At 39.9% G+C, this 11,878-nt stretch overlaps 1 protein-coding gene across 2 annotated transcripts in view; it reads left to right on the top strand.

The window, feature by feature from the left end:
• Nucleotides 1-138: 138 nt before the first annotated feature.
• PROSER1 (proline and serine rich 1) overlaps nt 139-11,878 on the top strand; it is a 31,269-nt gene continuing 19,529 nt past the window's right edge. The window contains exons 1-4 of one of the 2 annotated variants that reach the window (XM_038389353.2): nt 139-1,117; nt 7,700-7,765; nt 8,798-8,866; nt 9,330-9,424. In XM_038389353.2, the coding sequence (XP_038245281.1) occupies nt 1,073-1,117; nt 7,700-7,765; nt 8,798-8,866; nt 9,330-9,424 (275 nt within the window). In that variant the 5' untranslated portion in view covers nt 139-1,072. The remainder of the gene's footprint in view (nt 1,118-7,699; nt 7,766-8,797; nt 8,867-9,329; nt 9,425-11,878) is intronic. The other variant, XM_043504446.1, reaches the window with a different exon arrangement.

Here is an 11,878-nt window from a genome sequence, read left to right as displayed (position 1 = left end):
GCGGAGACGGTGAGGTCAGGCCTCCCTCGCAATTTTTTATACCCTGTTACTCTCCTTTGGGGTTGTCCTCTTGAGTGCCTGAGCGGAGGACAGCAGTGTCCGGTATCCAGGAATTTTTAAACAATCGATAGCAGTTCCTTTCGGCAGGGTGCTAGGAGCACAGTAGCTGGGGTTATGATCGCTGCAAGAGAGAGACGAAAGACCGTTCCGCTCGGATTCAGGCATTCTGCTCAGTCAACTTACTGTTGGGGTTTCTGCCGCAGGAGGGGTCCTCGGAGAGATACAATGGACGCTGGTTGATGATGTCATCGGGGTGCGATTCATGGGTATTGTGGACCCCAGTGGCGAGGAGGAACCTCGTCGCTGATGGTTATTGCTTGGGCAGGGCGCTCTACAGCTCACTTGCTGCGGCGGCGGCGGCCGCCCCGGGCTGAGGGTTGGCCGGGCTAAGTTCGCAGCCGGGGCCATTTCCCCGGCGGCCTCTCCCGCCCATCGCGGCAGTGCCGTGGCTTTTGTTGCTGCTGGTAACAAAGAGCCGGGAGCTTTGCGGGCGATGGGCAGCGGGGGAGCCCGGGGGCTGCCGCGCCTGAGGGCCGCGCGCTGACGGGAGCGGCAAGAGGCTGAGGCAGTTGCACAGTCCTGTCGCCCCGTGTCCCCGGCGACACCTGAGCTAGGCGCTGCCCCGCTTCTCGACCCCCTTTCTAGGACTCCCTGCTTCCCCTGTTTCTTCGTCCCCTTTCTCTCCCCGTCCTCTCAAAACCATGTAACTGTTTCCTCCCGTCAGTGTGCCAGTTCCGAGGCAGGGAGCGTTAATCCCCGTCTCCTGCTGAACAGTGCATTGGACCAAGCATTTATATTGTGACTGAAATCCGCACCGCTGTCCAAAAGTGTCACATCCCCTGCCCTGACCCTTTTTCTTATTGAGCGTTTCAAAAGATTTTTTTCACCTCTGTAAAGTGTCTCTTTCCCGTGCTTTTCTTCTATAATAAAAAAGACGCTTCTGCAGTAAAGAGTCTGGCCGGGATGCATTTTTTTCTTTAAATAAAAATCTGCATTGGATGAACAAGTAAAGATGGATAAGAAATCATTTGAGACCGTGCTTGATGAAATTAGAAAGGTAACTTATCTTTTTACATTTTTGGTTTAATTGTGTAAATGGAAAACTCCTTGCTGGAGTACAGTCAGTCAAACGCTGTTTGCCTTAATGTTACTTCTGGAAGACAGTAAAAGTCAAATTATTGCCCACTCTGCAAAGAGCAGAATGATATGGTGATAAGACATACTAGTTTTTGCTGAATGTAAACCAAATGTAGTGGAGATTCATCTTGTGTAGCATGTTTGTTTCCATCTGCATTCCTCATGGCAGAGATATTACGTTTCATGAGATTGTGTTGAAACTTGAATAGTTCATAAAAGGTTAAAAATATAAATGTATAATAGATATTTTTAAAGAGTGGGTTTCAACCTTTCTTCATTTGCAGACCCCTAAAAATTTTCAAATAGAAGTGGAAATCTTAGTCTGCAGACCTCCAGGGGTCTGTGGACCACATGTTGAAAACCACTGTTGTATGTTTCAGAGTAGCAGCTGTGTTAGTCTGTATCCGCAAAAAGAAAATGAGTACTTGTGGCACCTTAGAGATTAACAAATTTATTTGAGAATAAGCTTTTGTGAGCTACAGCTCACTTCATAGGATGTATGTTGACAACCTTTCGTGAACCCTTAGATATAGTCAGCGGACCCCCAAGCTCAGTTGACCACAGGTTAAAAATCACTGTTCTAAATTATTTTGTTCTGGACTTGTAAGTAGCATATATTACATTGTATAGTTAAGGCATGAGAGTGAAAGACAGCAGACCTGCTTTATATTTTTTGCTGTTCTAGAGTTCCTGTGCAGTCTCTATCTAGTTACTTAGGCCTTGTCTACACTACGGGGGGAGATCGATCTAAGTTACGAAACTTCAGCTACGTTATTCACGTAGCTGAAGTTGATGTACTTAGATCTTCTTACTGTGGGGTCCACACCACACTATGTCGACAGAAGATGCTCTCACGACGGAAGATGCTCTCACGTTGACTTCCCTTGTGCGTCTCGTTCAGGTGGAGTACGGGACTTGACGGGAGAGCGATCTGCAGTCAATTTAGTGGGTCTTCACTAGACCTGCTAAGTCGACCGCCGATGCATCGATTGCCATGTGTGGATTCCCCCGTAAGTGTAGACAAGTCCCTCAGTCTCTTGAAGCCTCAGGTTTCCTCAGTCTTTACATGGAACGAGGCATGCTATGGGACTTAGTTTGTTCATGTCTATAAAATACTGTGAGATTCTTAGATGAAAGTGTTAGGGAAGTTCAACATATTATAAAGGTTTCAATATTAATGCTATTTTGTGCTTTTTTAAAAAAGTATGTGTAATCCCTCCCTGACTTTTGATCATGTATGAACAAGTTTTTGAACACTTTTCATTTGCTCAGAAAACTGAGATTAAATGGCAGGCATTTTAATATTAAACTGGATCATGCGCTTTCAAAACATTTATGTTTGATACTGGCTAACTTTAAATTGTTTAAATGGACTAGCCAGTTCTAAAGCTTACATTCTCATCCCAAATGTGTTGAAGATTTAAGGAAAAAAGAAAAGGAGTACTTGTGGCACCTTAGAGACTAACAAATTTATTAGAGCTTAAGCTTTCGTGAGCTACAGCTCACTTCATCGGATGCATCCGATGAAGTGAGCTGTAGCTCACGAAAGCTTAAGCTCTAATAAATTTGTTAGTCTCTAAGGTGCCACAAGTACTCCTTTTCTTTTTGCGAATACAGACTAACACGGCTGCTACTCTGAAACCTGAAGATTTAAGGAACACCAAAATGACCCATTTATCTTGGGTATATTTTAAATTTGCATGATTTTCTTCCTTGACCAGATTTAGGGAATATGTTTATAAAATTATATTATGCTAAAAATTCATGGGATAGAAGGTAGTTGGAAAGTTAAATACTGCTACTATTCCATGTGGAATTCGACTAACACTGACATAGTATTTGTCTTTATATGTAATACATCTTATTTTGATCTGTTTAATATACATATCTGTTTAACTTTCTCTTTAATATACATTTTTACATCATCGGTGTTCCGTTTAGAATTGAGTTGTTTGTAAAGTGGCAGCAACATCCATGTTTAAATAACATTTTTGATTTCAAGTAAAATTAATTCAGTATCTTAAAAGAACATCCCTAAAAGTTAATCACACATTGAATTAATTTGTTATCCCCTTAGTCAAAGGCCCTGCCTAAACTGGCATTTAAAAAAAAATTTTTTGTTAATCTTGAAACCATAATTCTTTTAGAGGATATAATGCTTTGAAAATAAAATTTTACTGAGTGCTAGTGACATTAAATACTTATTATGGGTATGAGGCTAAATCTTCCCCAGCAAATACTTTTGATCAACGGTAAAAGAAGAAATTCATAAAAAGTGCAATTTTAAAAATAATTTACTAGTTGATTAAATTAAATATGGGTCTCTAATCTTTAAAAGTAGGTTAAATGTTCTCTTGTCTGACAAACCGCTAGCCTGAAATGTTCTACTGGAATGTTCTGCTGAGCTAATGACAGTGATGATGAGTGAATTGCTTCACTTGTTTGCCTTCATTTCCCAGTCTGTAAAATGGGATTAACACTTCCCAACATTAGATATGTTTGTGAGTCTTAACTCCATTATTTGTAAGTGAATTCAGATCCTAGTATTGAAGCACTGTAAAAGTGGTTAAGTGGTATATATGTATATGAGAGAGATACTAAGTATTCAGGGTGAACTTGAAATCTAGTCAACTTTAAAAATGTATTGAAAGTAGTTTCAGATACTGTCTCTCCCTGAATTTCCATGTCAATTTTTGCAATTTTATTTTATTATTTTTAAAATATGTTCTCTCTGCTTTTCATTATGTAAAAGGTTCATGCCAACTAAAGGAAACCTCAGCTTTCTGTAGTGTTTTAGTTGTCTTCTACTACTTGTAACAATAGGGTAAAATTTTCTGTCAGAATTAATTTTTCACATAGCCTCCCATTAAATAAAGTTCAGATTTCTGAGTTATATTTTAGAGATACCAACTGCTTTTTGATCTAACTTAAAATACCTTAAATGCAAGTTTTATCATGCTATTGTTACTCTGACTGTTAGCAACTTAGCTCTAAACATGTGAATGAAGGAAAGGTTACCCCTTTTTTTTGTAAATACTGTACCTACAATCCAAGTCCCTTTCTAGTAAATTATTGATGAGTAGGCCCATTGACTGACTAGAACCACTTGTGTAAAAATTTTAAGACCAGGTCTGTACCACAATGACAAATAATTCTTGTATCCTTTTATTATGAAACTGGAAATAAATAATTTAAAATGTGATCTGTGATTGAACAGCAAGCTATTTTGGCATGAATATCACTTCATTCTTTCCCTGAATATATCCTTTCAATTTCTTTTGTTTTCAAGGGGAGTTACCAATGTGCAGCATTGACTGCTAGTCTAAAGCTGAAACAATATCACTGATATTTTTTCTTTTTCCCAAAGAGTTGTGGCTTTAAAATGCCAGCTTCCAAGTGCTGGGATGTAATTAAGGAAACAATCTAATGCTTGAGCTGTATCTTGAGTATCTTATTTCTAACTGGAAAAGAACTTGAGCAACTGTGCTATGTGTCTGAGTCTCTGTCTACACTACAGCAGCTGCAGTGGTGCAGCTGCACCGTTTCAGCACTTCTGGTGAAGACACTCTAAGCTGGTCATTTTAATAATTTCTGCCTCCGTGAAAGGCAGTAGCTATGTAGGCAGAAGAAGTTCTCCTGCTGACATAGCGCTGTCCACACCAGTGCTAAGGTCGGTATAACTTGTATCGGGCAGGGATGTGGATTATTCACACCGCTGAGTGACGTAAATTATAGCGAAGTAATTTGTAGTATAGACATACCTGAGCATCTACCTGCAATCTCTGAAAACACAAACTGATGTATTGTTCCTTATAAAACTGTTCAGTCCTTTTAAAGAAGCGATCTTAGTCATTGGCTCACATGACACAAGACATTATCTTGATGACTTGTAGATATAGCTTCACCACTAACTCCTTCTGTTTTGGGTATATTCAGTTGGAGATGACAAGACATCCAAGGAGAAATATATGATTGGACAGAAGTTCTTCATCACTGTCAGCAACATGCTTGCCATTTCTCAGGCCTATAATCTTGTGACTAGAAAAGGAGTACTTGTGGCACCTTAGAGACTAACAAATTTATTAGAGCATAAGCTTTCGTGAGCTACAGTCTCTAAGGTGCCACAAGTACTCCTTTTCTTTTTGCGAATACAGACTAACACGGCTGCTACTCTGAAACCTGAATCTTGTGACTGTTTGACTTCTTTTGCTCCCTTGCATATTAAGGCCATATCTGAATCCTCCTGCTGCTGCCTTCTCAGAATCTTCAAATTCCATTCTATTCTTTTCCATTCCTGCAGCCAAACCTTTTGGTTCAGAATCTCATCACTGCTCTCTGGAACACACGTATTTGATCAGATAACTCTTTCCTTTGAATCCCTCCACTGGTCCCCCATCTGCTATTGCATTAAAATTAAACTTCTTGTCACCTCCTGTAAATCTCTATGTAACTTTGCTTCTCTGTCAAGTTTCATGTTGCCAATCTCCATTCTCCTAGTGCTCTCAGCCTTGTTGACCTATTTGTCTTATTACGCAACCATTTTCCTGCCTTCTTCCATACAGCCTGCTATCCATATGTCCATCCACAAGGCCTCTAAACTCCTCATTTAAGTCCCCTTGAAAGAACCACTTCTGTGGAGCTTCTTACAGTGACTCCTGACCTTTCCCCTGACCTCTCTTTCCTTGTCAGTCTGTTTCTGTTCCGAGACTAAACTCCTTCAAGCACCGACCCTTTTTGACTGGTTGTACAGCTCCTCGGACATAGTGGGTTCTACTGTAAATAAAAACAAAGTACTGGGAGCAAGTTCAGAACTGTGTATTTTGAATAAAATTCTGAAACAAGGTTTTTCAGAAGTGTATAGATGTGTAATATCTTAAAATTTTATGCGATCTTCCTGGATATGTGGACACAGTATAAGTAAATAAGAATCTCCCAGAATCTTTTAAAAAAACAAACAAACAAAAAAGAGATACTGGTATCATTCTAAGGCCTGCAACTCATTTCACTTCCTCTAAACATACCACATGTTATGATGATGTCTTGATTTCTGGAAATAACTTTTTAAAAGGAAGCAGAGGAATAGGAATGCAGGAGTTCGGTAAGAATACCGTTATTTATCCCCAACTTTATGTGTAGAGATGAATTTTGTTGTTTATAAATAGCTTGATCATACTAGAGTGGTATGGTACAGAGAGAGCACTTACTTATGTTGTAGTCCTAGAGGCCTGAGCTGGGGGATGGGGGGAGGAGGCTACGTACTGTACACAAAGAGATGGTTCTTTTCCTTAACTTGTAGAGGGGATAAAACCAGGGTGATTATTTTTGTTACGGTTAAGCTAGGTTTAACAACTTGATTGTTGAGTTTCACAACAGAATAGTTACATTTGCTAGGTAGGAATGCACTGAAATAATATTGCCTCTAGTTTTGAAGATCTTGCCATGGGCTATAAGCTTAGACATCTAACAGATATCATGGTATCAAAAAACATCTGATATAAAAATAATGGGTCAGTCTAGTGCAGTTTCTTTGTGCAGGCCCTAAAGATAGCATAACTTGCCCCAGGATTGTCTACCTACGGTTGCAACACCCTCATGCAATGATGAGCACTGAATGTTTTTAGTTTTAGACCTTTGGAGTAGTTAGAACACCCTTTGCTCATACGTGACCCCAAGGCCTGGCCTAATTATTATAACTGCTCTTATGTAGTGATTTTTCACCTGCGAATCTCAAAGTATTTTATAAAGGAAGGAAGTATCATCCCCCTTTTATAGATGGGCAAACAGAGGCACAGAAGGATGAAGTGATTTGTCCAAGGTCTTACAGCAGATCAGTGGCAGAAGGTGGAATAGAACCAATCTCCTAAGTACCAGTCCAGTTCCCTAACCATTGTGCCACTCTGCTTCCCTATGTTTTGTACAAGTGTGTATTAAACATGTGTGACAGGAGAATCGCATCATTTTCTAGAGCTAACTTTCACGACCATAATTTTAGTTATCATCACCTTTATATTTCTAGCAGCCTGTCCCCAAGAAATGCCCAGAGTGAGTGTCTAGATTTTTTCATAAAAGTAACTAAAGCAAGATATACAACTAAGTGCCTTAAATAGGAATATATATAAGCTGCAGTTTGAAGTAATTAACTGCCATCTCTTGGTTTCAAGAGCCATTAAAGAGTTAATATTAAAGCCAGTGTATCTAAAGCTTGAAAGGAAGAGCATTATGGTATTCTTCCAGTCTGAACCTAAACAGAGATATGGTAAACTCTTTTACTTTCTTAGTTTCTTTTTATTAAGAAGTTCATCTTATTTATATATTTTAAATCTTCCTCCGCTTGAAAATATTCACATAATTGTTCAAGGAATATTCTGTGGTATAGAAATAATTCAGTATAATTGATGCAAACTTTTGTGAGATTAGATATGTTTTTCTCTTGAATACATTTGTCTTGAAGCTGGTATGTTTTAATTGTTTTGTCAGCTAAATGCCTTTCTTTGTCTTTTAGGCTGTGTTGACTGAATACAAATTAAAAGCTATAGAATATGTGCATGGATACTTCTCTAGTGAACAGGTAATAATTTTCTACATATGGCTATGTATTTATGGAAAATTTAAAATTCAGGATTCACTCTATACACTCATGTACAAAGATAATTCTTCCTACTATGCAAAGCCAGGTTAGATTTCACTAGTTGTCTTTCTACTAATTTAGGAGATTTGTGACAAATTCTTTGTTGCACCAGTTTTAATCTGGAGTAACATAATAATGAGGTCCAGATTTTACCAATTAATAGAGATCAGATTTTGGCTTTTAGCGTGTGGGAGGGAAATATCCATAGTTAGTTATCATGGAATTCGGAACCTTGATGATGATGGGATATTTTGAACCTGTCTTTACCTATAAGCTTAGAAAATAAAGACTGTTACTTTGGTGCTAGGTAAAAAAATGTTATGGATTTTTGTGTGTGTGTGTGTGTGTGTGTGTGTGTGTGTGTGTGTGTGTGTGTATATTTGTGTATAAATTTGGATGCTATTGTTTTAAACTAAATGATTATAATCTTCTCTAAGGCTTCTTTTTTAAAAGTGTATAATATAATATTCTAGCATGTGTGATATTTGATCAGGTATTTGTGTATATGAAAACAAGAATATAAAATGTTTGTTTTAAATAATTACCTAAAAATCTACCTTGCTACCTGATGGGATTTAAGAGTTAGATAAAACAAAAAACACACTGGATAAGAACCGCCGTACTGGGTCAGACCAAAGGTCCATCTGGCCAGCTATCCTGTCTTCAGACACTGGCCAATGCCAGATGCCCCAGAGGGAGTGAACAAAACAGGTAATCATCAAATGATCCATTCCCTGTCATCCATTCCTAGCTTCTGGCAAACAGAGGCTGGGGACACCATCCCTGCCCATCCTGGCTAATGACTGATACTGTTGTGTAATAATTCCTGACCAAATATCACCTGTATATGCATATAGTGCTTAGCAAAATCCCACCACACTCAATGACTAGAGTGGCCCCAAAGATATTTAATATTGTCAGCAAAACGTGTGTGTATATATAAGAGGTGAACTGTAGGTTTTTCTGTTTCAGATTGTTGAATTACTGAGATACTTTTCTTGGGCTGAACCACAGCTAAAGGCAATGAAGGCTTTACAACATGTATGTTTTCATGGAGCAATCCTTTGAAGTATCTCCGCCTGTTTCCTCTGCCCTTAATATCCATAATCACATTTATATTCCCATCGCATGGGCATAGTTTATAATCTGTGTGCTTTCTTCTTCACCTCTTTCTCTTCTGATGGCATCATGCTGTGTAGCTTCTCTTACTCTCTGCTTCTATCGGGAGTATCTTGATTGTACTCTCTCTGTACCATATATCCCAGGGAATAATCTAGTTCTTGGTAATTATAACTTAATTAATGTAAACATTTTGCAGTAGCATACAGTTTGCCAGAATTGGGGCTCTGTTATGTATTTAGCACTTAAGAATACTTTTCCCCAGAGAGTGTAAGATGATTAATTGTTTATTGAAATTCCTGATAATGAAGATTTTAAAGTTACATACTGTATTAAAAATAAGTATACTGTCTCATTTTTTTATTTTCCCTTCTTGTGTTGTCAGAAAATGGTAGCTGTTCCAGCATCAAAAGTGGTTAATATCCTTAACTGCTTCACCTTTAGTAAAGACAAGCTTGTTGCTCTAGAACTCTTAGCTTCGTAAGTATCTCTTTTATGTGTTGTATTTACTTATTGAGATGTTACTGTTTTTACTCATGTCTGAATATGTCAGACAAAGGAAAGTTTCAGAGGAACCACTTTGGACAATTAAGGCAAAACACGCACTTGCTTTAAAATGATTTGGTGTTCATGAATGGAAAAAGTAATAGCTGTAGCTTGTAATAATGAAAATAGGTGTTGCCAAAACTTCCCAAGTTCATCTCTCTTGAACTGCAATACCTCTGCTACCCAATTGAAAACTGACAATTGTGCCAAAGTTAATGATGTATTCAAAAGCCTTTTAGGCTATGTCTACACAGCATCTCACTAGCAGCAGCATGTAGGGCGCTGTGTAGCTACAGGCTTCAGTGAAAGGCTCTGGCAGGGGGGCAGCAGCAGGGAAATGCACCAGCAGATCCCCCTGCCAAAGCCTTTTCCTACTGCCTCCCCGCTGCCTGAGCGTTCCCTGCTGCGGGAAAGACTCTGGCAGCAGGATGCTACACTGCTAAAAATAGCAGTGTAAAATGGGGAGGCACTTCTTGGGCGTGTACTTATTGTGGTTGCTGGGAGACGGCAGGCCTAAGCCCACTCAAAGCTAAAGGCTTGCTCCCTCAACCAAAGGAAAGGGGTCATTGAACCCAGGCCACAATTAAATACTAAGGACAACAAATGGATGTTAAAAAAGAGACAGGAATGAAACTTAAAGGTTAAAAATTAAGGATCCAGAGGAGGACCCCAAGCAGAGAATTCCCCAACAATTCCTTATGCTCCTCAAAGGTGTCTGAGGAGTCAGTGGACACCACCCAGAGGAACTCTGCCTGGGGACATGATTGGACATGGAACCAGAAATAGGTCCCACAGTAGCAGAGCACCTGCCATCCAGTTTCCTCCTCCTGGTGAGATGGTTGGCCACCTTGGCCAGTACCAAGAGGAGGTTGATGAGGAGGTCTCGTGACTTTTTGTGGCACTGCGGCTAGGAGGTGCTAGGATAAACAAGTGAGAGGGAAGTGAAATAAGAGGTTCTGGAGGAGCCGGAAGAGGGACTACAGCCTGATGCACTCTACGTTAAATGTGTGCCAGCATCTCCCTCTCACCGCAAAAAGAACAGGTGTCGGGAGTTCGTAAAAAATGCCAAATACATGCCTGTACTTATGGCTCCATGGAGGAGCCATCAACTAATATCCCCAGCAAGCTGTGATATCGGAGTGGGGTACAGGCTGGTCCACCGAGGTTCCTCACCCTCCTCAGGTGTCAGCAGGTCCCAGAACTTGGCGTCGGGGCAGGGCATAAGAGCGAGGAAGTGGATGGTATGAAGTATGTGTACAGATGTTTTCTGGGTGCTGTTTGGAGACAGACCAGCTGGATGGTATTCAGCCTATTCAGGTGGCTTGTTGAGATGGGCAGGGGCCTGATGACCTAGAGGGCCAGGAGAGCACACTGCTGCAGGGGACCTGCTCAAGAAAAGAGAAGCAGGAGACTTTGGATGTATAGAGAGCCATGTAGGGTTCAGATCCTGTGGATTCAGGTGTGTCTTTATATTTGGGGACTCTTCTACTGTGGTTCATAGTGTTAAAGCCTATTTGAGCACTTCTTAATATGTAAATTCTTGATATGAGCAGCTGTTAAAACAGGGAATATTAACTCCATAAAAAAATGTACTAAGTTCATGTTATGGCTGTTGTACAAACTAACAAAACAGAAAAAAGTTAAACTTGATCCACTTCTATTTTATACCATTGTGCTTATGTGTGGCTGATAGCTTTGATCAGTACCCTGATGATCCCATTTACACCACATTTTCCTCTATCAAGAAATCTATTTTAATGGAAAGTAACTATCATCGTAGTTGTTCTTTGCTATTAGCTTTCCCTGCTGCTCGTCTGGAACGTCTGTGACAGCAGTGTGGCTGCTGCTACCAGGGCCATTAGGCAAAACAGTGACACCCAGTATTGGAGTGCCTGCTGCACTTTGAAATGTTAGTTGTTTGCTATATTTCTTTATTTAAATTTTATGACATTTGGAGTGTTTCACAGCATGGAGGTAACTGCCAAGAGCTGCTTCTTCTTTGATCCTGGAGGAATCTGTCGCCAGGCCACCAGCTGGTGGAGAGCAGGAGCCTCTGCCAAGCCTGGTAGCTGCAGCCTTGCTGCTGTGATATGAATTGTTCGTCAGTTGGAGTGAGAGCTGCTAATGTGAACTATAACAGTAAACTTAGGTTTTACTCATCCTTTCAACAAGGCTGTTTTGGCCACTCCAGAATTCCAGTTTATATTTTCCTGTGCATCATATTAATTTACAAATAATTGAGAGACCCTATGCAAGACGTAAGCACTAGTGGCATATGTAAGGTTGAGTTTATTTCTTGACTTGTAAGAGGGAGAAATCAGGCACTACATAGGTTTAATAATGGTTTGTGCACAGACTAATTATATTTTCTTGAGTATATTACTGAGG

Source organism: Dermochelys coriacea, chromosome 1 (assembly GCF_009764565.3).
Source record: "Dermochelys coriacea isolate rDerCor1 chromosome 1, rDerCor1.pri.v4, whole genome shotgun sequence".
NCBI classification, from domain to species: Eukaryota; Metazoa; Chordata; order Testudines; family Dermochelyidae; genus Dermochelys; species Dermochelys coriacea.
The sequence above is the reverse complement of the archived record's forward strand: the minus strand, read 5'-3'. Positions and strand labels throughout refer to the sequence as shown.